General features: G+C 44.4%; 2 protein-coding genes and 1 non-coding gene across 5 annotated transcripts in view; 1 reads left to right on the forward strand and 2 right to left on the reverse strand.

Moving 5' to 3' along the window:
* The window catches only part of Dennd2b (DENN domain containing 2B), a 182,748-nt gene extending 171,556 nt beyond the window's left edge, over positions 1 to 11,192 (reverse strand). Inside the window, exon 1 of the mRNA XM_076940641.1 lies at positions 11,149 to 11,192. The gene's annotated coding sequence lies outside the window, so the exon portion shown is untranslated. The remainder of the gene's footprint in view (positions 1 to 11,148) is intronic.
* Positions 11,193 to 11,298: 106 nt separating this feature from the next.
* Positions 11,299 to 19,714, forward strand: Akip1 (A-kinase interacting protein 1). 3 transcript variants are annotated; one of them, XM_034512581.2, is made up of 6 exons: positions 11,299 to 11,433; positions 11,573 to 11,797; positions 12,566 to 12,646; positions 14,875 to 14,988; positions 16,438 to 16,518; positions 19,496 to 19,714. In XM_034512581.2, exons 2-6 carry the CDS (start codon positions 11,579 to 11,581, stop codon positions 19,637 to 19,639), a joined length of 639 nt encoding a protein of 212 aa, XP_034368472.1. In that variant the 5' UTR covers positions 11,299 to 11,433; positions 11,573 to 11,578; the 3' UTR covers positions 19,640 to 19,714. The 3 variants fall into 3 exon arrangements, with proteins under 3 accessions (XP_034368472.1, XP_034368475.1, XP_034368478.1); XM_034512584.1 differs by having other exon boundaries at positions 11,299 to 11,397; XM_034512587.2 differs by lacking the exon at positions 12,566 to 12,646.
* A 213-nt stretch (positions 19,715 to 19,927) lies between these two features.
* LOC117716075 (uncharacterized) lies at positions 19,928 to 23,856 on the reverse strand. The gene is made up of 2 exons (XR_013112670.1): positions 23,717 to 23,856; positions 19,928 to 20,270 (listed from the first exon to the last, which is right to left on the reverse strand). It is a non-coding gene; the product is annotated as an uncharacterized LOC117716075 (transcript).
* Positions 23,857 to 27,595: the final 3,739 nt, after the last annotated feature.

Here is a 27,595-nt window from a genome sequence, read left to right on the forward strand (position 1 = left end):
TTTGTCCTGCGTACAGTCCATTTCCAGAAGCCTTAGCTGGGTCAGTAATTTCTTTGTATCTCAGGCTACTTCTAGGACATTTCTGTAGGTTGTGTTGCATCTGAAAGCTGTGGGGCTGTGACAGGGCTCTGTGTCTCAGTTTGAAATGGTTCTTTCACTCCTTCCTGCTCCAGTTCAATTATTTTATTTTTATCATTCGTGAATCTAATTCAATGGTGTTTTGTTTTATTTTGTTGAGAAAGGGCCTCATGTAGTCCAGTCTGGCCTCACTATATATTAAAAATGACCTTGAACTACAATTCTCCTGCTGGGATTATAGATGTACAGGAAACTGAACTCAGTGTTTCATGTATGCTTGGCAAGTACTCTAACTGAGCCATATCCTCACACACAGACACACGCACACAAGCAATTTTTTTTTTTTAGACAGGTCTTACTATGTAGCCCTGGCTGGCCACAAACTCTCAGTGCTCTGCTTCCCGAGTGCTGGGATTAAAGGCATGCACCACTGTGAGCCTGTGGACTATACCAGGAAACTTGGCAAGATTGAATGGGTTCAGAGACCCCAAATCCCATCTGAGGATGGTAGGTGTCTCCCTGCTTTCCACCTGATTCTTGGCCTGGACTGTGACCAATGGTCACGTACATCAGAACAGAGTTCTCCATGCTAATGAGGTATAAACCCTGAGGGTTTAGCCAATAAGCTTCCCTTCCTGAAAAAGGTGTTTAATCTCTGGTCCACCCTGAGGAAGTAGTATGCACCCATTTTCCATGACCAACAGTCAATAAACGGTATGGATAAGCATAGACTGTCTCTTTTATCAAGAACCTTTTTTCCATCTCGGAACGTGGAGAAAACCTTCATCTACAGGCCACGCCATCTAAAAAGTTTCTATGGACTTGCCACCACTGAGCTATGCCAGAGTTCCCCTTCTCTACCCTCCCAGACTGCCCCCCCCCCACAGACCCACTCAGTTCCCAACTCCCCTCCACTTCTGGGGGCATCTGGATGCCCCTGACCCCGTGCTCTTCCTGGCAGGCCCATGGGTCCCCTCCGTTCCAACTCTACGAGGTTTCCAGTGGCAACCGGACACCCAGAAGTCAGAGAACCCCAGCTTTGGCCTATGTAGTTTTTCACTTGGGCTGGGGTCCCAACCCAAGGCTGCATGCATTCTCTGACCTGCTGAGCAATGCACTGGCGATTCCCACAAGCCTAGCACCCAGTGACAGCATAGGGTAAATACAGTCTATCGACCTCCGTTTTACCTGCCCAAGCCACATTTCCACACCCCAGCAGCAAGGCTGGAACGAGGAACTACATACCACCATGCCCAGCTTCAATCATATTGTTTAAGGGCCCTTCCATGACAGAACTTTAGGGAGGCTAGGGTGAGTTCAGTGCCTGAGAGGATGCTAAAAGTGGTTTGTTGACTGACAAAAAAGACCAAGCTCAGTTATCTGCTGGTATCATCCTGCTTCTTTGGGATTCCTAGTCTCCATTTTCTCTATTCAGCTAGAAGTCCTAGAAATTGAGGTACATTAAGAGTTGTGGGGTTGGGTTAAACCAGTCTTCATGATCAAATGGCTACAGAGTCAAGTGGTCCAGAAGTCAAAAGGACTTCGAGGCAAAGGTAAAAAGTCATGAACAGACCAGGCAGCCACCCACAAGATTAAGGTAACTGATGAACTAGGGGGAACCCAGGATTTGCTAAATCCTTGGCAGAATTCTAGAGACCTCACTCAGAAACTATGCTGACTTCTGTTTCTCTCAAAAGCAGAGAGCTCTCTACCTCAGAAGCCTTCAGTTTCAGACTGTGAAAGCAAATGATAGAACCACCTAAGCCCAAAACCTCAAAAGGAGAAAGATGTAAAAGACCTACATTGTTCAAAACTAAGGGGTTGCCTGGACATTATGGTACATGCCTTTAATCCTAGCACTCAGCAGGCAAAGACAAGTATTCACTCTATGAGTTTGAGACCAGCCTGGTCTACATACTAGGTTCCAGGTCAACCAGAGACACATAATGAGATGCTATCTTAAAAACAAACAAACAAAAATCCCACAACAGCAAGCAGCAAGGTACAGATTGTCTTGGAGAAAGAGGAGGAGGAAAAGGAGGAAGAAGAGGAGGAGGAGAGAGAAGGGGAGGGAGAAGGGGAGAGGGAGGGGGAGAGAGAGAGAGAGAGAGAGAGAGAGAGATCAAAGCCTACACACAGAACTAAAGATAATACTGTGTGTCCTGCTCTGTACCATCTCTGCCTTTTTCCTTCTCTTGCTGAAGCTAGATAGAAGCTGGTGGTGAACAAGCCCCAGCAAATCTTGTCTCCATTCCCCCACAGCACTGGGGTTAATGGCCTACCACATCAGGCTTTTTCCTTAACATGAATACTGGGGATCCAAACTTGGGTCCCTGTCCTTGTGTAAGCATAACCTCTTACCCACTAGCCAATATCCCAGCAAGGATCTGTATTTTTTTTTTAAATATGTTTCTCAGCCTGGCAGTGGTGGCACATGCCTTTAATCCCAGCATTTAGGAGGCAGCGTTAGGTGGATCTCTATGAGTTAAAAGCCAGCCTGGTCTACAAAGCATTCTAGTACAGCCAGAGCTATATAGTGAAATCCTGTCTCAACACTCCCTCCCCCACAGAAACAGAAACAAAAACAAAAACTCTCTTGGTCAGGTAAGGTGGCGAGCACCTTTGAGGCTAGTCGGTTCCATGACAAAGCAAGTTCCAGGACAGCCAACAGAGAGAAACCTTGTCCTAACACACACCTCTGTGTGTGTTTAGGTTTACATATATATCTCGTGTGTGTGTGTGTGTGTGTGTGTGTGTGTGTGTGTGTGTGTGTGTGTGCGAGCGCGCGCGCGCGCGCGCGCGCAAGTTAGTATGGAGGTCAGAGGACAGCCTGCTGGAGTCAGTTACCTCCTTCCACATGTGGGTGGGTCCTGGAGACTGAACTCAGGTCACCAGGCTTGGCAACCAAGTATTTTACCTGCTGAGTTATCTTTTAGGACCCAAGTTACTTAATATTTTTTTAAAGTTTTATTTATTTATTTTATGTATGAGAGTACACGGTCACTATCTTCAGACACACCAGAAGAGGGCATCAGATCCCATTACAGATGGTTGTGAGCCACCATGTGGTTGCTGGGAATTGAACTCAGGTCCTCTAGAAGAGCAGTCAGTGCTCTTAACTGCTGAGCCATCTCTCTAGCCCTAGTTAGTACGTCTAAACCTTTATTTTCTCACTAATGAAGTCTCTCTGTGCAACTGCAGCAACCTAAGTCCTTACTACTTTTGGTCTTCTAAATTAGCCCAGTTAATCATGTCCATTTGCATGTACATGATCCCACATCAATGCTAAAGCCAGGATACCAGAGGGTGCTGCCTGGCTGAAGTTGTTCCATGGCCAAAATCTAATGGTAGACATTAAGTCTGAGCCTCTAAACTGTATATATTCTTCCCATTTTCCTCCCACTGGTATTTGTGTTACATCCTCTACTTTTTTCCTGCAAACCTGCTGTTTGCACTCATTCTTGCCATTTGGAGGCTTCTGGATTTTTTAATCTATGACCTTGTTTTGAGTTTGGGCCAGAGATAACACTTAGTCTGAAGCATTTATGTGGCATCAGACCTCTGGCCCAAGCCACACTCTTGCCACTATTCCCATATTGTTCACTTCCAGGTCTACTGCTCCCTGCAGTTCTGGTGCTTAACCAAATTGTAGGATCTTCTTTAAAGCATCCAGCAGGATAAAGGAATTAAGTAATGTCAAGTTTATCTAGCAATACTATGTAGAGAAGATGGAAACCTGTTCAAAACTAACAGTAATATTAAGTGGTTGTGTCTTTCTATATCTCAAGATCACTGCCTTTTAAAGTTTTTTTTAAAAAGATTTATTTATTTTGATTTTATGAAAGTGTTTTGCCTGCATGTGTGTCTATGTATCATGTGCATGCAGTGTCCACAGAGGCCATAAGAGGGCGTCAGATCCCCTGGAACTAGAATTACCATTAGTTGTGAGTTAACATGTGGGTGCTAGGATCCTTAGTTTTTATTTTGTTTTTGAGACAAGGGTTCACTGTTTAGCCTAGAACCTGCTATGTAGACCAGGCTGCCCTTAAACTCACTGAGATTCAACTGCCTCTGTATCTGGAGTACTGAGATTAAAGACATATGCCATCATGTCTGGCTTCTTTTTAAATTTTTAATTACATTTAGTGTATACACATGTGTGCATTCTCTCCTACCATGTGTCACTTGAAGATTGAACATGGGTCATCAAGCTTGATAGCAAGGACCTTACCCACTGAACCATCTCACCAGCCCCTAGATTGAGCTACCTGAGACTTATCTCAAAATATTACAAAAGAATATTCCGAGTACATTTTACTGTATTAACTCACTTTCACCTAGCCTATTATTACTAAAGCCGACACCTCTCCCCTCACAGATGAGATTCCCATTGCTCTGACACATGTACTTTGGTGCTCCATGAAGAGGTTCTAAGTGTGAAGGAGTTCAAGGAGACCCTCATCCCAGTCCCTAGGGAAGTTGGATCTAGCAAGGGTAAACAGAAGCAAACAGTTTCCTGAAGCTGTGCCAATGCTCTATGTCAACTGCCTGGCAGGAAACGCTTTCAGAGGATGGAGATAAACAGACTATCATAGTTTGGGGTGAAAATATTCTCTCTGGCTCCTCACAAAACAAATGCACTGGATTTAATCAGCATCTGGCCGAGGGTGAACAGAAAAGGGCACTGAGAATGTTCCAATGGTGGTACCTGTAGGGGACGTGGCAGCTATGCAGGCTACCCTTCACGTCTAGCTGTACGTGAATCTCACAGCTCAACAGGCATGTAGTCAACATGTCTTCTGGAAATGTCATGGTTAATTAAATCTTGTTTTTCTAGTAGTTTCCACTATAGTTTTACAAGAAATTTATATTTTATTTTATTTTATTTATTTATTTATTTTTGGTTTTTCGAGACAGGGTTTCTCTGTGTAGTCCTGGCTGTCCTGGAACTCACTCTGTAGACCAGGCTGGCCTTGAACTCAGAAAGCCGCCTGCCTCTGCCTCTGCCTCCCAAGTGCTGGCATTAAAGGCGTGCGCCACCACCGCCCGGCGAAATTTATATTTTAAAGGCAGCATTTAATACTTTTATTTTTGATAAGATCTTACTCTATAAACCCAGTCTGGTCTGGAACTTACTATGCAGCCCGAGCTAGGTTTGAAATCCCAGTTATCTTCCTGCCTCAGTTTCTTATGTGCTGAGATTACAAGCATAAGCCACAACACCTGTCTTTAAAAACAAGTTTATTTTTCTTAAACTGCAGAGCTATTTAGTTGTTAAGATCACTGGCTGCTCTTCAAGAGGAAGAAGATTCAATTCCCAGCACTCACATGACAGATTCACAGTTGTCTGTAACTCCAGTCCCAAAAGATGACACCCTCTTCTTGCCTCCAGAGGCAACGGGCATGCATGTGCTACACATGCATGTAATGTAGGCAAAACATCCATACAAATAAATATAAAACGACTTTTTGTTTCTTGGTTTGTTTAGTTTTTTTTTGTTTGTTTTCATATTTTGAGAGTTTCTCTGTGAAGCCCTGGCTGCTCTGGAACTCACTCTGTAGACTAGGCTGGCCTTGAACTCAGAAATCCACCTGCCTCTGCCTCCTGAGTGCTGGGATTAAAGGCATTTGCCACCACTGCCCAATACAACATAAAATGGTTTTGGTTTTGTTTGTTTGTTTGTTTCAAGAAATTTGTTTTTTTTTTCTTTTGTGGGGAACCCAGGCTGGCCTTGAATTCCCAATATAGCCATAGATGACCTTAATCTGATCTTCCTGCTTTCACTTATTGAATGCTGGGATTACTGGCATGTGCACCACACTCAGAATGGTGCTGGGGATCAAACCCAGGGCTTCCTGCATGCTAGGCAAGCACTTTACCCAACTGAGCCTAATCCCCACCTTTTATGGATTTTTCTCTGTTTCCCTTCCATCCATATCTTCTACAGTCTCTACTCATGGTCCTCCTGCCTTTGCCTCTTGAATACTGGGGTTAGATACACGCCACCACACCTAGTCCTTAATACTTTGGCACTGTAGAATTGTAATTCTTTCTTACATTTTTTTATATAACCATAAAAATTTCAAAATCTGTTGGATTCATTATCTCAGTTTTTCCTACCATCCAAATTTCTAAGGGTTTGAACAACACTTAAGCTGGTTTAGTAACTTGGTTGTAGCCTAAGATAAAGTTACTCATAGGATCAGGTCTGGAGCAAATCACTCCAAATTCTTTTCCAGTACATTTCCATCGGCCCCCACTGTATATCAGAAAGTATATCCGACAACTACACCTTTACTAAAGAGTCCTCTACTGCAACTTACTGTCTCTAGCTGCAGAAAGATATGACTGAGAAGGCTACTACCAACCAAGGAAGTCTGCTGTCCTCCGTGAGTCCACCTGGCCTTTTTCTGTCTCCCTTCTCTACTGGCCATCTGTGCTATTCAGTTCCAACCCCAACTACCTATGGTCACTTTCTCCTTCCTAACATTAGGAGTGTCCTCTGTCCCAACCGACTTCATGTTCAATCTTGCCCAGAAACAATAAGAAACAAAACTCCCATAGCCCAAGAAACAACTCACATGCAAGGGATCCATTTCTGTACCTGTTGTGCCTCAGCCTACTTCAGGCACCTCTGATACACCTCGGGGTCCTTCCCTACATCTCAGGTTCATGTCCACCAGCTGTTATTTCCAGTATAGGGCATCTCTGCCTTAGTTATTACAGGGGAGGAACAGAAAACTTAAACTTTTAATGTAGAACCTTTCATGTTTTCTCCTCAACACGAGGAAGAGGATGATTCTGGTATGATAAAATAGGAAACAACAGGAAACCTTCTCCTACTTAGACAATAACTGCATAAGCAGAAATCTGTCAGATACAACTATTTCGGAACTCTGGGATTTACTGAAGGCTTGCAGCTTCCACGATAAGTCTTGGGCAGTAAATCCCAACGAACTAGTCAAACTGAGCTCTTAGCATGGCAGAAGCTACCCATTCTCCCAACCCATGTCAGGCAGCTGTGACTGTGCTCCTTACACAAAGTTTATAGCAGCCAGTTTGGACAAAAAAAAAAACAAAACAAAACAAAAAAAAAAAACTTTTCCCTAATCATTGAAATATATGCTCAAACTACTGACTGTATCTTCTAATCACAAAAGTGTAAGCACAGGGGCCCTGCAGCAAACAAAAACTTTCGTAAGCCAGTTTGGATCAGGTCTGTTCCCCAAAGGCCTGTACTTTGGCTTAGTTGCCAACTTGGAGCTATCATGAGATGATACAGGTCACAGAAGTTTTCTGGTCATGGGAGCCACATCCTTACAGGAGATTGTGAGAACCTGGTTTTCTTTCATAACCTACTCATAAAAAGAATGTCGTTCCCTGTCAAGGCTCCTGAGAGATAAGCCTGTGGGTGCACCTGTGCCAAATTGTCTTGATTAGGTTAACTGAGGCAGGAAGATCGCCTTAAAAGTGAATGGCACCATTCCCTGGGCTTAGGTCCCGAACTCCATAAAAAATGAGAAAGCTAGCTGAACACCAGCAATCACTGACAGAAAATATACCCTGGAGACACTGAATCAGGTACTGCGCAGGCTTTTATTAAATCCTCTAAGCTGCACTCAGGATGGGAAGGGAGTGTAGCCCCAGGGAGGGTTATAGAAGTGAACTTTATGTAGTACAGGACAGATGTAACTTTATATGGGACAGGGCTAGCTGCTCAAGCCCTGATTACCTACAAAACATTTTCCAAATAAGGGTATCTGATGCAGACTGGTACAAAACTTCAACTGCAGATCCCATCACTGTCTTGTAAGCAACTCATTGGGGGACTGAGACAAAACGGTGTCACCAATGTTAGTCCCTATCAATCATTCTTCTCTGCTTCCAGGCTGTGGATGCACTATGAACAGCTGTTTCAATCGCCTGCCACCAGGATCTCCCAGTACCCTGAAACTGTGAGTCACCGTAATCCCTTTCTAGATTTTGCCAGAGTATTTTATCACAGCAGCAGGAAAAGAAAGATACAAACAATAATCACTCTACAACATTGATAAAAGAAACTACAGAAGTAAATGTATAGGTATTCTATGTTCATGAATTCAAAGTCCAGTATGTTTCCTTAAGATTTACTTTTCCTTATGTATATTCGTATGTGCCTGTGTGTGTGTCACATGTGTGTATGAGTGACTGTGGAGATCCAGAGAGGACAGTACTGAGCTGCTCATTGTGGGTGCTGGGAGCCAAACACAGATCCTCCAGAGAAGCAGCAAACTCTCTAGCCCTCCAATACTATTTGGATTGCAGTTCTCCCCAAAGAGACCTGAAAATTCAACTCAGTCCCTGTCAGAACCCCAAAAGTCTTTATGTAGGAGTGGTTCTGATGCTAAGGTCCTGTTCTCCAATTGGTTCTTGATCTATCAGTGAAGATGACACCGGCCAATTGCTAGAAGGAAGGAATAAGCAGGACTTCCGGGTCACCGCAGGCAAGCAAACAGACACAAGGAGAGGACAGAGAGAGATTTTTCCACCATGCTTCGGAATTAGAAAAGCCAACCAGCCTTGTGAGATCTCGGGCAGAGCGACCACAGGCCACTTCTCCAGGCGGAAGGATGGGGATGTTGAGCTGGGACTAGAGGTAACTGAGCGACTAAAGTTGAGGACAGATAGGGTGCTGAGCTAAAAGTATTCGGGAGGGCATGCTTGCCAGGGAAGATTAATAATGCCCAGCAAACTGAGCCAATAAAGCAAGTTGAAATTGAACAACTGTGTGTGTCTGCGTTTTTCATCCACAGATCCAATTTTCTCTGGGCGCAGGCTAGTGGCACAGCCCATTCCTAGAGCGTAGGCGAGGTAGTAAAAGCTACAGTGAAACATCTTTATGTAGAACTTAACATATCTTTTGAAATATAAATGACCTAGAACTTGAAAACAACTTTGAAAAGTATAGAACACAGTTTGTATACCATGTTCTATACTTACACGTCTCAATTTCCAGACGTACCATAATCCTACGGTAATCAAGAGAGAATGGCAAAGACCCCTGGGCATTGTAAGCCCCAACAATGAAAAACTTTAAAAAGAAAATGAAAAACAGAATATACTGTGATACTATATTATATATTATTAAGTAAATTATATACATTTATATATTATACATTATTATTAATAGTTTATATTATTTAAATTATACATTATATATTATATTACTTGTATGATATATAATATAAATATTCTAAACCATACATTTAATAAAGGGTCCTATATTCAGAATTTGAACTCATATTACTCAATAATAATTTTTAAAAACTACACACAAACCATATTAAAAACAGACAAAAGGTTTGAACAGATTATTTCAGCAAAGGACACACGGGTCAACTAAAAATAACAAAAAACGATCTACAGCAGCACCTGTCATTACTAACTGAATAACACTAACTGAAGCCACCATGAGCTGTTACTTCATACTCAACAGCAGTAGGAGAATGACTGCAATAAAAAGACAACAAATGCTAGAGTGGACAAGGAAAAGCTGTCAGTGTGGGAACATAAAACAGTGCCGCCACTCTGAGTAAAAGTTTGGCAGTTTTGTATAATGTAAATATAAATTTATAATACTCTCAAATTTTTCACTTCAAAGTATCCACTCAAGAGAAATGAAAATGTCTAGAGTCTTAGATGCATTATCAGAATAGCCCCCCAGGATGGAAATAATTCCAAGTGATGAATAATAAACAAAATACAGTATATTCATATAACAGAATAGTATTTATCCACAAAAGGGGATGACAATGTACTGATATATACTACAACTCAGACGAACCTCAAAGTAATCTAAATGAAAGAGATGGTCCAAAAGGGCCACATACCATATGATTCTATTTATATGAATAGCCAGAAAAAGGCAAACTTGGAGATGGCAATCAGAGTAGTGGTTACCTGGGTCCTGAAGTACAAGTGAGAATCAATCATAATGGAAACTACTCTTTATTCTTTGTGTGTGTGTGAATGTGGTACATGTGTGCCAAAGAAAGTGCATGGAGGTCAGAGGAACTTTTGGGAGTCCGTTCTCTTCTTTAAGGCAGGGTCTTGCTTGTTGCTACTACTAGACCACATAATTCAAGGTAGCCAGTCCAGGAGTTCTAGCCAATTTCCTGTCTTCCCCTCCATGTCAGTCACTGTTGGAGGGTGGGGTTAGGAGATGCACACTACCGATTCTGGCTTTTGGAATGGATTCCAGGGAATCTCAGGTAGTTAGTTAGGCTTGTAGGTCAAATGCTTCTCCTGAGCCTCCCTTCCAAATCACCTTTCGGGCATTTTCAGTTAATTAAAATATTCCAAAGCAGGACTGCGATGACAGTGGTACAACTCTGAAATTTCATTAAAATTCACTGAAATATATATAAAAAACAGGTGAATTCATGGCTCATCAAGCCCATCCATTGACACTACCTAAGGACTGAGAATTCCTTTGTGTCCAGTGAAGGACCCAACCCCCACTGAGCAGTGTTCCTTAAAGTGGAACTTTCTTCCCGTTCACACCCTGCTGCTCACCAGGGGGTGTCACTCCCGCTGAGACCCTGGGCTTTCACCTTGGAGTTATAAAAGGTAGGTACAGATCCCAAGACGAAAGAGACTGGAGGGCAGCCTGGTCTACATAGTGAGTGGCTTACACAGTGAGTCTCTGTCAAAAACAAACCTCAAACAAAACTGTGTGAATCTGTCCTTCCAAGGGAGGAATGAGGAGGCTTGCAAGGAGGGAATGAGACACCCTCACACATTCCTCAGCATCCCCTACCAACCTGCCAAGAAATACCTGCCATCCCCTGGAGTGTTACCAGTCCCAAGGCCTATGTCTGGCCTCCATCCCCAGCATTGAGAGATCTTCTGACAGAATGCCCTCTTCCCAGTCCTACCTCCTCCTCCACGGTTCAGCTAGCCTCATCACCTCCTCACACATAAGTGGTTTTGAAGTGGCGAGACCCCCTGAATATGGACCGAAAGAGCCGCTGCATGCACCTACTCTCACAAATGTTTTTAGCGCAACAAGTCACGGGATCCACACTGACCTGTCGCGGCGAGAAAGACCTCCCTCGTACAACAGCAAGCGCCGCTTCGCGTCTGAAGCTGATTGAGGCTAGGACCACGTGCCCCACCCCCCAGCCCGGCCCCGCCCGCCACAGGCCCCGCCCCGTCTCCAAGCCCCGCCCACGGCGCGCAGCAGTTAGCTTGGCAACTGGCGCGAAAGAAGAGCAGCGGGAACACCGAAGGCGTGTCCGTGTGTGCGCTGTGCGCGTGCGCCTGGAGAAGCAGGCCTGGTGAGGGGCTGTACCCTGCGTCTGAGAGGCGGAAGTGTAAGGGGCAGGGGTCCTGCCTTCTAGTCCGCCCCCGCTTGGAGTGCGCGATGCGGGCGAAGGGGAGTTGGGGTCGCGGGGGAAGCTGCCGCCCGGGTCCGGGCCTGGGTGCGGTTGACTTGTCTGTGTATGTGTCCAGGGAAACATGGAATACTGTCTGGCGGCCGCGGCGCTGAATGGGATGGATCGGCGCTCGCTACAGCGCTCTGCTCGGCTGGGGAGGGAAGTATTGGAGCGCGCCAAGAGGAGGGCAGTGGACTGGCATTCTCCAGAGCGATCCAGAGGCAGCGTGGGGGTCCTTTACCGCCAGGGCCCCTACCAGGAACGATGGTCGGTCCCGGGTTCCCAGCGCCTCCTAGGAGAGGTGAGGGCGGGAGCTGGGGGACTATCTAGTCATTCTTGGCCTCCACTGGGCAGGAGGAAGCCTTCTACATCCAAAAGATGCAGCCCATCCCAGCAAAAAGTCGAAAAGTCGTTTGGAAACTGCTTTGACCCATTTTTTTACAGTCTCATATAGCCCAGGCTGGCCTTGAATTCCTGCCTACGCTTCAGGTTACTAGTATTAAAGGGGTTGTGCACCAGTATGGTGTGACTCAATTCTTTTGGAGTAGTAGTATTCTGTTTACTTATAAAATAAAATTTCTTACCGGGTGTGGTGGTACACACCATTAATCTCAGCACCCAGGAGGCAGAAGCAGACAGATCTCTGAGTTCGAGATTAGCCTGGTCTACATAGCAAGTTTCAAGCTATCAAGTGTTACTTAGTGAGACCCTGTCTAAAGTAAATAAATACAATTTTTAGTGTGGTGCCAGAACTTGGAAGATCGGGGCTAAGAATCCAGGTACAAAGTCTTCGTAGTGTACCTGTGACCTTGTCTCAAAACCCATAAACAACAATGACAGTTCTTTCCCACTACTCAATAGTAAGTAAAGCCAGCCAACCAATTATTTTAGTTCTGGATAAATTGCACATCTAGTTTACAGGGTTAGAATTCTTTCTCAGCAAGATCTTTCTTACCAGTTTCAGCTTGCAGAAGCTTTCCTAAAAATGAAAAGGGCTATTTCTCAAATGATGCCCTTCTCCAGTAGGGATTTGTAGGCCTCACCTTTGACTTGCCATTTATTAAAACAGAGAGAAGAAAGGCACCCAACCCTTAGTGCTTCCTTCAGAACAATGGCTGAATTCATGGACTATACTTCAAGTCAATGTGGGGTAAGTTGGTGTGAATTAACACTGTGCCCCTGATCTGTGCTTGGGAAGAATCAGTACTCGTCTATCCCATGACCTATAGGCTTTCATAGAAGCAGATTATAATTAGTTAATTAAGCCAGGTGGTAAATGCAACTTGGAATTCACCCAGCACTCATTGACCCGTTTCCTAAATCTAGTTGTTGAGGATACAGTGTAAACAAACCAGAAATGTTCTTCATCCTTATTTGAGTTTTCAGTTGTGTGAAGGAGTGCTGTGCTTATTTGCTGAATTCCACAGTTATTTGATTTTAGAATGTTTCCTTTTCCCTTTGAAATGAAGTTAAAATCTTCAGGATCACACCTGAATTGTTTTGTTTTCAAAATGTGCTGAATCAAAACCTTCAAGTCTGTACGTTAGGTCTTTCTGTTTTTCTAGACAGGGTTTCTTTGTGTAGCCTTCCTTATGCTGGACCTTGCCCTGTAGACCAGGCCAACCTCACACTCAGAGATCTACCTGCCTCTGCCTCCTGAGTACTCCGATTAAAGGCCTTTGCCACCACCACCCGTATGTTAGTATGTTAGGTCTTAACCTTCAGAGTTTGTTTTCAGTTTTCCACTGGTATATTCCAGAATTATCAATGGGTTTATAGACAGTTGGTGATAGAGACAGCCATGACAAACAGGTACAGGTATGTGGTTTTCTAGTGGCAGGACCTGCTTCCCATGATCAAACCATGCTATGTAACATTCAGCTCTCCTGATGGTCGCTCTTAAGCCTCACTTAACACATGTGGCCAAGCAGTGAGAGGTTGGCAATGCACTTCTGGACATGAGACTTCCTTCATTGTGTTCTTTAGCCTTTAGTAAAGTTCAGATTTCTAAAGCCTCAGGCTTTATTATTGACTTCTTTGGCTTACACTGAAAGAGGAATAGTAAATTATCACACCACCATGACCTCAGAGTCACCAGGTTTTACTGTGAGTGGCTTAGCTTTAAGGATATATAGTGAAAAGAATTGTCTTCACTATGTTTTTAGGCTTCAGATGTTAAGATCTGTAAACTGCCAGTCTTTCTGTTTGGTTGGAGATAAGGTCTGGAGTGGCCCAGGCTGGCCTCAGACTTGCTACTTAAGAAAGCCTTGAACTCTTCATCTCCCTGCTTCTACTTTCTGAGGACAGGGATCATGGACATCTACTGCCAACTTCTATCTTTTACAAACATTCTTTAGCTTCCAAGAATAGAACTTCAACCAATGAGATACGGTTGAGAGACTATTTTTAATGTTCATATTTATCCTAGGATGGTTATAGGACAATCTGTACCCTCAGCTGTACTACAAAATGGTTAACTTAGACACTTGGTTCATGGGTCAGTCAAAGGAATCAGAGTTGTCTTTGAAGCTTAGGAAACTGGTGTTCATGTAGGTTTTCAGCTGCGTTCTACTTCAGTCCTGTTATGGAATGGCACTTCAGAACTTCTTGGCTTTTTGAAGATTTAGAAAAGTGTTTGGGTTTGGCTCCACAATTTTAAAGCAGCCCTTAAAATGTCATAGGTCCATGTCCTGAGTCCTCTCCCCAGCTTCTCATTCCTCTCATCACATTCCTTCGACACTGCCCCTACAGTATGTTCCAAACAGGCTTAGGATGCTTTTATTACTCATAATCCAGGGCAAATCTAAGGTTAACTTGGAAGAGGAGGAAGGAACTAAACAAGAAGAATGTAGCTTTCTGATCTTTTGGGTTATTCCTAAACTAGAGAGCTCTCTCCTTCCACTCCCCTGTGGGAAATCCTGGGGCAAAAGGCTGTGTGGCTTTTAGGTTTATGTTTTGTAAGTTTCTGTGTTTCTTCAACTTAAGGAAATTATTCCATTCTTCCCACATCCTTGTCTGAGTACCTGGAAAGTAAACACAGAACTGTTGATCTGACTCTGTCGGGTGAGGAAGTGAAAGGGTGTTTGTACTTGACATTGAAGTAAAGATGTGAGAACCTTTACCCTAACAGAGAACATGGTCCCAGCCTACCTTTATTCAGTTGGTCAGAGTTTTTGCCCTACAGAGGCAGCAGATGGCAGCAAAGCCATGCCAAATACAATTTCCCTGTTTCATCGTCACAAGCTTAGGCTTATGAAAAGGACAGGTAATTTCACTTTTTTTCTCACGCTTCCTTCCTTAACCTTACTGTGCTGAAGTATCAGAGAGTCTGGAATTTTGGCCAGAATATTTAAATGTTTTTTCACATTACTTCTCTAGAAATACTACTCATCTATGCCAGAGGATGGAGGGACAACCCACGTCTACCGTTATCACAGAAAAAAGCCTCCAGAAATGCACGTGTCCTCAGACACAGGGCACAGTCAAGAACAAGTACGTAGCTTTGCCATTCCGCACAGTACCTGCATGTCTCAAGGTTGAGACCTTGGTTTGGACGTCCCTGTGGGATTTTGTGTTATCAGCTGCCTGTGTGACTCAGCATTACTGTGCCCAGCAGACGTGTCACTTGACAGCCTCAGGGAACTCCCAGAAGTAGGAGTTTTATTTATTGCACTCTAGGATCTTCAGTTGAACCTGGACTCCTGGGCTGTGGAGTTCTTAGGCAGGCTTAAGAACCACATATTTTTGTATACATCTGGGAATACAAGAGAGGGTTGTTTTAAAGGTTTTATTTTTGAGTTAGGTGGATAGTGCACACATTTAATCCTAGCACTTGGGAGACAAAAGCAGGTGGCTCTCTTGAGCTTGAGGTCAGCCTGGTCTACATGAGAATTTTAGGACAGCCAAGGTGACATTGGCGGCCTGAACAACTTTATTTTCAACTACATGTATACATGTGTGTCTATGTATGGGTATGTGCACAAGAATGCAGCTGCCCAACAAATCTAGAAGAGGGTGGGTCCACTGGAACTGAAGTTAACCAATTGTTATGAGCCACCCAGTGTGAGCACAGGGAAACAAACATGGGTCCTCTGCTCTTAAAGAACTAGAGGCCCTTCATCATATACTCTGTCTTTTAATAGGCATTGTCATTTGAAAGCCAAAAGTTTTGTTTGTTCAATGGAAGTAAGTTTTTGGGTTTGGATTTTTGTTTTTAAACTCTTTTAGTTATAACTTAAGTCCAGATTCAAATCCCTAAGTTAACCTCCTGACCTTTCTGGCCTGTTAGTCATCTTAAGGTAGTATAGTATAGGGGTTTAACAAAAATGGCAGGAGTGAGCATGAGATGAGTGGGCTCATTGCCGGTTCCAGAACCCTTTAAGTTCTCTCTGGGATGTGAAGAGTCACCAGAGTCTGTGTCCTGCAATTCCCTTTCTGCCCTGGCCTGAGCTCTCCTATGAGAGCTCTGTTAAGCTCTATTAAGTAAGGTGTATATGTGGCAGTGTCCTTGCTGTCTCCTGTAATGTAAAAAAGGGGTGCCTCTAAGGCCTTATCCTTGTTCCCTTCTCAGCAGGGAACAAGGATAAGGCCTTAGGAAAGAAAACTGTCGCTGAGAGTCCGGTGAATATCATGACTGTAGTGTTTCAATCTTTCCTTCCATCCAGTAGCCTTGTGTTACAGTCCAGGAAACCAAGGCTGTGAGTTTAGAGAACCCTGCTCGTAAGCAGCAGGCATGGGAATGGGTCTTAAATTTGCCAGACTCCAAAGCCTACATAAGGAAAGCATGACTAAAAATAGTTCTAAGTGTACCAAACAGATCGCTAATAACAAGTGACAGATGAGAAAGGACATACAAAATAATCCTAATAAGATAAAAGAAAATGTCTGTGCTTTCTGAAGGTCAAAGCTTATCTTAGTCCTAATCAATATTTGTCTTGACAGAGAAACTGCAGAGAAGAGACATCTGTTGGTCCAGGAAGCATCTACCAAACATCAGAGCATTCTCAAGAGTCATCTTGGCCTGTGAGTACAGAACTAAGTGTACTGGGTTTCACCACCTTTCTATAAGCATGCTGACCCGTTACTTACTGGGCTCTGTTTGTGTGGGCTCTATAGTGTCTTCAAATTGGAAGGTTTACACTTGAGGATCCACGAGATTGTGGTTTGGTACAAAGTGCTGTTTTCTTGGTGTCCTTTCCTTCACTGGAGGTTTGAGGGATGCTCTGGGTGCCATAGCGCATGGTTGTGGTTGGAAAGAATGTGAAGCATTTACAGCTCTCTTCCTAGGCTCAGCTGGGCTGGCCTTGGCTCCAGCTAAAAATTCCACCATCTGTTAAAGCAGCAGGAGGGCCTGACCCTCTGCTTGTAAAATGCAGCCATTGCTGAGATTCCAGAACGTGTACATGTGGTGATACCAGGTTCCAAATCATTTGAAATGTTTCTGTGGAAGGAAAAAAAATAGCAGTAGGTAATTGTTTCACTTTCAGGACCAAGGGGTAAGTGGTCTAGATTCTAGCAAATTTGTTTGGGACTTAAGAAGAGCTGGAATTCTGAGAAAAGGAACTTGGACACATCGCTGCAATAAATCCCTTTTTGTTTGTATACAGTTTGTTACTAGACAGGATTCAAAATATTCTAGAGTTGTTAGCAACTAAAGAAATCTACTTCTAGTACAAAAGCAAGCTCTCCAGCATGGGAGTCTCTGTTGGTGCTGTTCTTGATAATTCTGATTGGCCTGTTGTTCCAGTGTAAGAGATAAGATTTTTTTTTCTTAATGTGTATATGTGAGTACTTGCATGTATGTGTACCACATGTGTGCTTGGCACCCTCTGAGATCAGAAGAGGGTGTCAGGACCCCTAGAATTGGATTTATAGGGTTTTGTAAGCCACCGTCTGGGTTCTAGGATCCAAGCCTGCATCTTCTATAAGAGCTAACAAGTGCTCTTTACTGGCATCTTATCTTAATTAGGGTTTTACTGTTGTGAAGAGACACCATGACCTAGGCAAGTCTTATAAAGACAACATTTAATTGGGGCTGTCTTACAGATTCAGAGGTTCAGTCCATTATCATCAAGGTAGGAGCATGGCAGCATCCAGGCAGGGATGAGAGCTGAGAGTTCTGCATCTTCATCTGAAGGCTGCTAGTGGAAGACTGCCAGGCAGCTAGGACTAGTGTATTAAAGCCCACTCCCACAGTGACACACTTACTCTAACAAGGCCACATCTCCAAATACTGCCACTCCCTGGGCCAAGCATATACAAAACCATCACAACTGGTGAGCCAGCTCTCCAGCCCCTCACATAAATGCATACTTTCTCACTGCTGCCGTGTATGGAGATGCACAGAGCATGTCCCTGGCTGTGATTCTCAGACCCTGGGTATTTTCACTGTTGACCTCTGGTAAACAGTGCCATTGCTTCCTTCCTCACATCAGTTAAATGGTGTTAGCCCTTTAGTTTCAAAGAAGTGGTAAGGCCAGGCAGTGGTGGCGCACACCTTTAATCCCAGCACTTGGGAGGCAGAGGCAGGTGGATTTCTGAGTTCGAGGCCAGCCTGGTCTACAGAGTGAGTTCCAGGACAGCCAGAGCTACACAGAGAAACCCTGTCTCGAAAAAAAAAAAAAAAAAAAAAAAAAAAAAAAAAAAAAAAAAGAAGTGGTAAGAGCAAAGTAAAATTTGAAAATGTTGACCTGCAGTTTGTCTGCAGGTTAAGGTGGGATAAAAGTACAAGTATGTTCATTTATTCCTGATATAAAATGTGCTAGCCAGTCGTCTCCCATGCTCAGTGTAAAAAATGACAACTCTGCCTTTGGTTCCTTCTAAGCATTGAGTAGACAAGAAGTAGCAACAGCAATCCAGATTCATTTTTTTTTTTTTCCTCTGAGACAGGCCCTGGCTAGCTTGAAACTCTGGGTAGATCAGACTAGCCTTGAACTCACAGAGATCCACCTGCCTCTTTCTCCCAAGTGTTGCAATTAAAAGTGTGTACCACCATGCCTGGCTTAACCCAGATGCGCTTGGATTCTTACCTGATCTCTCTTGGTTTGTGACTTTGCTTTTTTGCTCTGTGAACAAAGACCACACCCTGCCAATGTACCTGCCCTGAGCCACATCCTAGGTATGATCCTAGGTATGATCTAGTCCTGGATGATGGTTTGTACTCAGTTCAGCTCTGAATACTGTCTCACCAACTCCAGCTTTCAGGGCTCTGCAACATCAAAAAGCCCATCTTCCAAGGAAATGCTTCAGTGACAGAAGGCATCCATTCATATTATTAGCTTTAGGAGAGAAACAGTGCCTCTTCTCAAGGAAGTCTAACAAAACTAAAAAGAGTCATTTTTATTGTTCCAACAGACCTTACCAGTCTCTACTCATAGGTACCATTTTCTTCTTCTGATCACCAAGCAGCAGTGCTTACCCTCTCCCCTCCCTCCACCTAACACTACTTCACCTAGGGTCCTCATCGTCATAGTCATCTTCTTTTTTGTTTTTTGTTTGTTTTTGTTTGTGTTTATTTAAGTCACGGTCTTTTTTTTTTTTTTTTTTTTTTTTTTTTTTTTTTTTTGGTAACCCTGGCTGTCTTAAAACTCTGTATATAAAACAGGCTATCCTCAAACTCACAGAGATCCTACTGCCTCTGTCTCCAGAGAGTATGAGCAGCCTCAACTGTGGGATGGTCTTATACTTCTGCATGTTCCTATAACACTCTGTCTTTTACAGAATTCTCATGTGCTTGCTTATCAGGTAGGTGGTCTCACAGATTTAGAAAGAAGGCAGTGAGCATAAAGGCAGAGAGTCACCAAAACAAGGTTTGGTTTGGTTTGGTTTGGTTTGGTTTGGTTTGGTTTTTGTTTTTTTTTTATGTGACCAACCCGGGCCTTGAAAGCAGGACCCCTTATCTGTGCATTGCCCCACTTCTGGCATACGAAGGCAGCCTGGTGGAGATGCTAAAATGGCTCTGAGATCTGTCTTTAAACCACATTACCTCTTTTCCTTCCAGACTGAGAACAACTCTAAGGACCTCTACATAGAAGTCTATCCAGGCACCTATTCTGTCACTGTGGGCTCCAATGCCTTAACTAAGAAGACGCATGTGGTTGCAGTTGACTCAGGGCAAAGTGTGGACTTGGTCTTCCGCGTATGATGTTGACCATCACTGCCGTCATTTCACTCTTTAAGTAGCAAGAAGAATAAAACCACCCTATAACTGTCTTAATAATGATGCATAAATCTTGATTTTAATGCTGGCTGTAGTGGGACAGCCTTTCTGTACTGGAGTCTCTCTCTTTCAAGCTCATTTTAACCTGAAATTATAGAAGTTCCCCATCCTTGTGTGCCTGAAAACAATAATGTAATGGTGTTGTCTAAACAGCTTTTCCTGCTGGCTTTCCAAGTAAGTGTTAATGATGGTAATAAAGGGAGAGATTGGAAATAAAAAGAAATCATTGTATTGGTATTAAAAAGAAAGACAAGGTTTCCTATGTACAGCTGTAGGCTTCAGATGGGATGCACTTGCCCAAAGCAGTGGGCACACCTGTCCCTTCTGTAAATAGGCGTCCTAAGCAGTTCATAGGCCACTGACAGGGAGTTCCAGGGCAGGACCACCAGCTTCTGTGCCCCTCACAACAGGTTCTTCTGAATGCCGCTTTCCTGCAGGCCTCAGGAGAGCAGTTGCTCTTAGGCACTCTTGCCCACCACTGCTCAGCCTCCTGTTTCGTTGTCAACTATTCTTTGTCACCCCTTTTCAAGTGTCTACTTCATGATCCTTTAACTTCCTGTAAGAAAAAAAGCTAAATTCAATATGCTGACTGTAATTTTAAAGATTCTTGTTTTTTAAGATGAGACAGACTCTCACGTGTAGTAGCAGACTGGCCTAGGACACACTGTGTCACCTAGGCTGGCTTCAGACTTGAAACAATCCTGTCTCAGTTTCCCAAATCTTGGAATTTACAGGCATGAGCCACAATGCCTGGTTTGCTTTTTAAGATTATTTCTATGTGTGTGAGTATTTTACCTGAATGTATGTGTACCACTTGTGTTCCTGGTTACCCCAGGGTGGCCAGGACATGGTTGCAAGTTGCCATATGAGTGCTGGAACCAAACCTGGGTCCTCTGCAAGAGCAACAAATGCTCTTAACCAATGAGTCATCTCCATTTTTAAAGTTAGGTGTTATGTGTGGACTTTGCACCCGTGGCTACAGGTACTCTCAAGAGTCCAGAGGAAGTATCTGATTCCATAGAGCTGGAGTCACAGGTGCTTGTGAACTGCCTGATTTGGGTGCTGGGAACATTTAGGGATCCTTGCACACATTCCTGGAAGCCTGGGATGAACTTTGTGGGTCCTGAATGCCTTCTGACACAGGCAAAACAGTGGGCATGTGTGGTTTTCTGGAAAGGAGCCCTAGCTTTACCCTTCTCAAACACCCCAGAAAGAACTACTTAAGGGTTCCTCCAGTGCCCTGCCCAGACATTCTGTTTTACCCAGATGGACCTGGCTTTCTTCTAAGGGAATTGTTCCCCTGGTTGTCCAGATGCCATGACTTCATTGTTTGTGTTCAGCTTCTGGTTAAGTTCACCATGGTTTCATATTGGTAGCTTTCAGAGCTAGCTCCTATTGTCCTTATTGTGACAACTTCTTATTTCTAAACCCAAGATCAGTTAGTGGGATCAGTGTCGGAGACAACAGTAGGTAGCAGCTTTTCTTTTTCTAGCTAGTGTCTGTGTGGGAATGCATAGAGCCATGTTTGGAGGGTAGAGGACCCACAAACCAGTGGATCTTTGGAACTTGACAGACTTGTATCAAATACTGTCTGACGGAGAACTAGTACTTAGTACTAATTAAATACCAATTATAGTTAGAAGTCAAGCATTAGATTTCCTTACAAAGACGAAAAGCTGGAAAGGAAAAAGCTCTGTCACCTGCTGTTGTCTCCAGGTCTGGCTCACACATGGCTTTAGACATATGAGTCATCTTTGCCACTTGACTATGACAGACAGTCCTGTGTCTGCATGGTGGCTCCCACTTATAATTCTAGAAGCAGGTTAGTCTGGGCTACATAACCAGACTCTGTCAAAACTGCTGGGACAGCAAAAACAATGGGCTGGAACTTCTCAGGACTAGGTCTAAAAAGGAAGAAAAAGCTGGGGATGGCTCTTTCCCCACAACACATCTAGAATATTCTCTATGTAGATTTAGAATGTTCCTAATGATGCCCCATGGGCCAGCTCCAGAAATTAATCTTTTCCTGGGATGCAACAAAACATCCAGGACCCAAAAGAAACAGATAGATAGATAGATAGATAGATAGATAGAGAGAGAGATAGAGAGAGAGATAGAGAGAGAGATAGAGAGAGAGATAGAGAGAGAGATAGAGAGATAGATAGAGATAGATATTGCTGTTGTTTTTCGAGACAAGGTTTCTCTGTGTAGCCCTGACTATCCTGGAACTCACTCTGTAGACCAGGCTGGCCTCGAACTCAGAAATCCACCTGCCTCTACCTACCATGTGCTGGGATTAAAGGCGTGCACCACCACCGCCCGGCGGTTTGGTAAAGTCTTGCTATTTTTTTTGAAGATTCATTTTTAGCCTGACAGTGATTGGCACAAGCCAATCCCAGCACTTGGGAGGCAGAGGCAGATGGTTCTTTAAATATGAGAACAGCCTGGTCTACATTGTGAGTTCTAGAATAGCCAGAACTATACACAAAGAGACCTGTCTTGAAAAAATGAAACAACAACAACAAAAGGATTCATTTTTATTTATGCATATGTATGTATAGCTGTATGGGTGTATGACATGTGTATATGGGTGCCTGTGGAGGCCAGAACAAGGTATCAGATCCCCTGGAGCTGGAGTAGCAGATGACTGTGAGCTGCCCTGTGTGCTTACTGGGCACAGAACTCTGCTTCTCAGGAAGAGCAATAAGCATAGGGTTTCTTTGTAGTCCTGGAACTTACTCTGTAGGGCAGGCTGGCCTTGAACTCAGGGTGACCTGTCTCTGCCTCCCAAGAGCTGGGATTAAGGGCATGCGGCACTACCACCCAACTTTTTTTTTTTTTTTTAAAGAAATATATATATATCAAATAGACTAGACCTGCCCTAACTTGTCCCCAACTCTGGGGTGTAGGGGAGTCACCTAAGAAAGTGGAAACAAGATCTCAACTTCCTGGAACTGAAGACTTCTGTGGTGAGAATTAACTGCTCATAGGCTGAATAATCCTTTTGGCTAAGTAGCTGTTCTAGGAACAAGCCAATGGCTTCAAATAAGGACTTGCAGTGGGTCTCATTTCGCACAGTGCCTAGAGGCCCTTAAACCTGTAGCCCTGGTGTTCTCAACTCTTAGAACATAGTATGCCTACCACAAACCCTCCTCAGTGGGCCAGTGACAACAGGCAGCCGACGTCAAACCCAGGCCATGCTTTTCCAGGCCACCTGCCTCATACAGCACTGTCATCTCGCCTAGACTTTTGTTCTTCATGCAATCTGATAGGAATTTAGAAAAGATAGGTACAGGGCAGAAAATAACACATGTCTCCAGCCACCAAGGTGTGCTTCATAGTCCTCAGCTCAAGGTGAAGCTAGGGATGCCCACAGTATCTGTTAAGTGTAAAATGAGCAGCAAAATATGGTGCTCCCCCGCTCTTACTGAAGGGCCCATGTGGACAGTACAACCTAGTTACCCAACATTTAAGGTCCAGTTTCTATACTTGGCTCGGGTCTTGACTCTCATCAGCACCTGGAAGCAGTGCCCTGTTAGCAGATGTAAAGACAGAAAAGGGAAGATATAACTATGGATGTTGGTAGAGTACGTGCCTAGTATTTATGGTGGCCTGGGCTCTCTCTACCTAGGAACCACATAAACCTGACATGCCAGTAATCCCTGCTGCCCTCAGGAGGTAGAGGTAGGAGGATCAGGAATTCAAAGTTATCTTTGGCTGTTTAGTAAGTTGAAGGGCAGCTTGCCCTACAGGAGACCCAGTCTCAAAGAAGAGGAAGATATTAAATAGACCTACAGATCAGAGCACAAAGATCAACCAATCAGTCCTTTCTTATTCATGTGGAAAATACCATTTTCCTCATCTGACAGTTTCCCCCCAACAGTTCGAATTCTATACATTAATTACATCCAAGCCCACCAGGGTGTACCTAATTCTCAAAAGACCCATGCAGCCCCTAGCCCCTGCCAGGGAAGCTAGTGCCACACTCCTGGTATAACATACCTGGCTTTCCAGGGGGTGGCTCAGGCCCATTTCTCCTCCAGTACCTCCACTGGGGCTTGTGGGGGCTGCACTGCCGCAGAGACGTCTCAGAAGGGATGGGGTCAGTGTTGACTGCCCTGCTTACCATCTGTCTCTGGGGCAGTCCCATCTCCAGATAACTCTCTGAATTTTCTCCCTCAGAGGAGGAGAAAGAGCACATATTGTAGCTGAATGCTGCTACTGCCTCCTCTTTGGGACCTTGTAGGGGCAAAAGCTGAGCTGTGGGCTTCTCCTCTGGCTCTGGGAGTTTTCTGGTTGTGAGCTCTGAGGTCCTAGTCAGAGGCCACCAGCTAGGCCCCACCACAGGGCAGCTGCTCTGACACTGAAGCTGGCAGTGGACACAGGAGAGGCAGGGAGAGCATAAGAGGGATGAGTGCAGGGGATGCCTGTGCATGGTGCATCCAGTGCTGGATCCCAGCTGGGAGCAGTGAGGTGCCCAGAGACAAGAGCCAAGGCAGCCCCTGGTGTGAGGTGTCTGTAGTCTTTCCACAGCCTTCTTCCAGACCGTGAGGGGCACGCATCTGACCCTGTCTAGAGGCACCTTAGTTGTCTTGCCATTCCAGAAGTGAACAGTGATTTCTTCTTCTTTAGATGCTATGAATAGAAAAGGGAGACATTTCTTTTTTAATTCCTGGCTTTTTGAAATCCCCAGAGCCAAAGCTTCAGCCCCACCCCTCTCTTCTTTCTAGATTGCCATTGCCACTGTGTCCAGAGAGCCTGTGGGAATGTCTCCCTCTCTTGTACCTCACTGGCTATCAATTCTGGATGATTTACTGGTGCCTTGTTGTTTCCTCAGCTAAAGATGACATGGAGGGCCTAGATTTCATGCAGAACCGAAATGTAGCCTCAGCAGAAACTGTGCTATTTAGCTGGCTCAAGAGGATTGCCAGTCCCTGGAGGACTTGGAGAATAACGGGAGGTGAGTCTCCCATGATTCTAGAATACCTTCACCACCACTACCACATATAACGATGTTTTTGTTTGGTTTATTGGTTTGAGTTTTGAGATAGGTCTCATTATGTAGCCCTAGCTGACTTCAGATTCATTATCCTCCTGCTTCAGACTACTGAATGCTGGGATTTCACACACACAGACACACACAGACAGACACACACACACACGACATCACACGCAGCTAGCTCATGCGATGGTTTAGGTGATCAACAAACATGGTAATTTTAGGTTGTTTCCACTGATTTTATTTTATACTATTTTGTTTCTTGTTTTGTTTCTTAATATTTTTGTTAATTTTTATCCTATGTGTACAAGTGCTTTGCCTGGATATTTATATGTAGGTGTACCACATTCATACATGGTGCTCAGGGAGGCCAAAAGAGGATATTGGATTCACTGGAATTGGAGTTACAGAAGGATGTGAGCTTTCATGTGGGTGCTGGGAATTGAACCTGGGTCCTTTGCAAAGAGAGCAAGTACTGTCAACTACTGAACCATCTCTCCTGCCACCTCTTTGTGTGTGTGTGTGTGTGTGTGTGTGTGTGTGTGTGTGTGTGTGTGTGTGTGTATGTGTGTGTTTGGTTTTGGTTTTTGGTTTTCTTTGGGGGGAGGTTGTTTTTGTTTTTTGTTTGTTTTCTTTGAGAAACTCTTACTCTGCCTTCAAATTTGCAGCAATCCTCCTGGCTCAGCTTCTAAGTGCTAGGCTACCGTTACAGGCATAAGCTACCATGCCAGTGTCTGTCTTCCCTGATACTAAACATTTCATATAGCCTGGAAGATAGGACTGGCTCAGCCGTCACTGCAGGAGAAGGCTGCCAAGAGTGGTGGAAGGGCTCTTTTTGCTGTGGTTCTAAGACCCCTGAGCTCTGACCACCAACTGTACTCCTTCCCCCTGCCCCATGACACACCTCCCCCAGGGTCACCTCCCCCAGGGTCACGCAGCTCCCTTACCTTTTTGTCCTTTTTGTTTCTTCAAGCCCAAGAGAACAGTGCCCGGGCCATACTGCTGTTGCTCCGGCTCCCAGGGTGCCAGCACCTTGTCGCCCAGTTGCAGTGAGTGTGGCACAGATGGTGAGAACTGAATGACATCCTCTGGAAATACCACTCTCCGCTGCTGGACTGGCAGCTTTAGGCCTGAGACAAGGGGAGCCTCAAATTCCACAACCAGGGCCCCCCGCTTCTCCAGCTAGAAAACAGAATAAGATTTAACATTAGGGCCTAGAGAGATGCTTCATAATTAAGAGCGCCAGCTGCCCTTGCAAAGGACTGGAGTTTGGTTCCCAACACTCACAACGGAGGCACACAACTATCTATAATTCCAGTCCCAGGGTCTCTGACACCCTCATCTGGCTTCTGTAGCCACCAGGCACATACATACATACATGCAGGCTGTCTTAGTTACTTTTATAATGCTTTGATAAAATACCATGACCAAGGCAACTTATACCAGAAAGGATTTATTTGGAGCTTAGTTTCAGAGGGTTAGCACCCATGGCCATCATGGTGGGGAGCATGGCAGCAGGCAGGCAAGCGGCCGTGGTGCTGAAGCAGTAACTGACTTATGTCTTGATCCACAGGTACAAGTCAGAAAGAGCTGAGAATGCATTGCCTTTTGAAACCTCAAGCACAGCCCCTCCTCCACCATGAGACACCTCCAGCAAGGTCATACCTTCAATCTTTCCCAAACCATTCCACCAACTGAGGACCAAGCATTCAAACATGTGAGCCTATAGGGGCCATTCTCATTCAAACCATTACACAAAGTACTCAAACACATAAAAAAAAAATTTCTTTTGTTTTTTTTCGAGACAGGGTTTCTCTGTGTAGCCCTGGCTGTCCTGGCACTCAACTGTCCTGGCACTCACTCTGTAGACCAGGCTGGCCTCGAACTCAGAAATCCACCTGCCTCTGCCTCCCAAGTGCTGGGATTAAAGGCGTGCACCACCACTGCCTGGCCATAAAATCTTAAAAAGAAAAAAAAGCATCTGAAGTACAACTGAGGAATAGATTATTGTGATGCATACTTTTAATCTCAGCATAAGGGAGGTCAAGGCAGGAGAATTGCTTTTGAGTTTAGAGAGAGCTTGGGGTTTGTACTAGGTTCCAGGTCATGCTGAGTTACATATCAAGTGTCAGGGCAGTTGAGGCTACAAACTGAGACCCTGTTTTTGTTTTTGTTTTTTAAAAAAAAGATGGGGCAAGCAAAATGTCTGTGTGGGGAAAGTTGCTTGCAGCCAAACCTGACTACCTGAGTTCAATTCCCAGGATCCACAACTAGGAGAACTGACTCCCCCAGTTGTCCCACCCATGTCATGGAACATATACACACATAAGCACACACACACATATGGAACCATATTCACAAAGTCTGACTCCTAAAAGAAAAGTACTGGAGCTGGGGGCATAGCAGAGAACACACCTAGTATGTGCAATGCCCTGGGTTCCACCCCCAGCACTACATAAACCAAGCGTGGTGGAAACTCGGGATCAGAGAGAGAGAGAGAGAGAGAGAGAGAGAGAGAGAGAGAGAGAGAGAGGAGCTCAGTGGCTCCAAGAACACTTGCTACTCTTGCAGATCCCAGGCAGATTTGGTTCCCTGCTTTCACTCCAGTTAAGGAGGGGTTTGATGACCTCTTCTGGCCTCTGTTGGCATTACATGCACATGGTACACTTACACTCACGCAGACAAAACACTCACATAAAATTAAAATAAATCTGGTTTTAGAAAGAGAAGTCCAAAAGAAGTAAGTTGCCACTGAAGTAGAGCCTAGGCCTGGCTCCTGGCATTTCAGGAACAAGATTTTGTGTGTGAGAGCAAATGCGACCACATATGGGAAGGACATCCTCCTTCTTCTTTCTCTGAGGCTCAGGCCCATAAATCAACAC

This window comes from Arvicanthis niloticus, chromosome 1, assembly GCF_011762505.2.
Source record: "Arvicanthis niloticus isolate mArvNil1 chromosome 1, mArvNil1.pat.X, whole genome shotgun sequence".
Classification (NCBI taxonomy): Eukaryota; Metazoa; Chordata; class Mammalia; order Rodentia; family Muridae; genus Arvicanthis; species Arvicanthis niloticus.

Bases quoted from the DNA above. Each gene is read 5' to 3' on its own strand.
- Akip1 (XM_034512581.2), top strand. From the start codon at position 11,579: ATGGAATACTGTCTGGCGGCCGCGGCGCTGAATGGGATGGATCGGCGC. The intron at 11,798-12,565 runs GTGAGGGCGGGA...TTATTAAAACAG, and splicing joins CCCAGCGCCTCCTAGGAGAG to AGAGAAGAAAGGCACCCAAC. The intron at 16,519-19,495 runs GTGAGTACAGAA...TTTTCCTTCCAG, and splicing joins CTCAAGAGTCATCTTGGCCT to ACTGAGAACAACTCTAAGGA.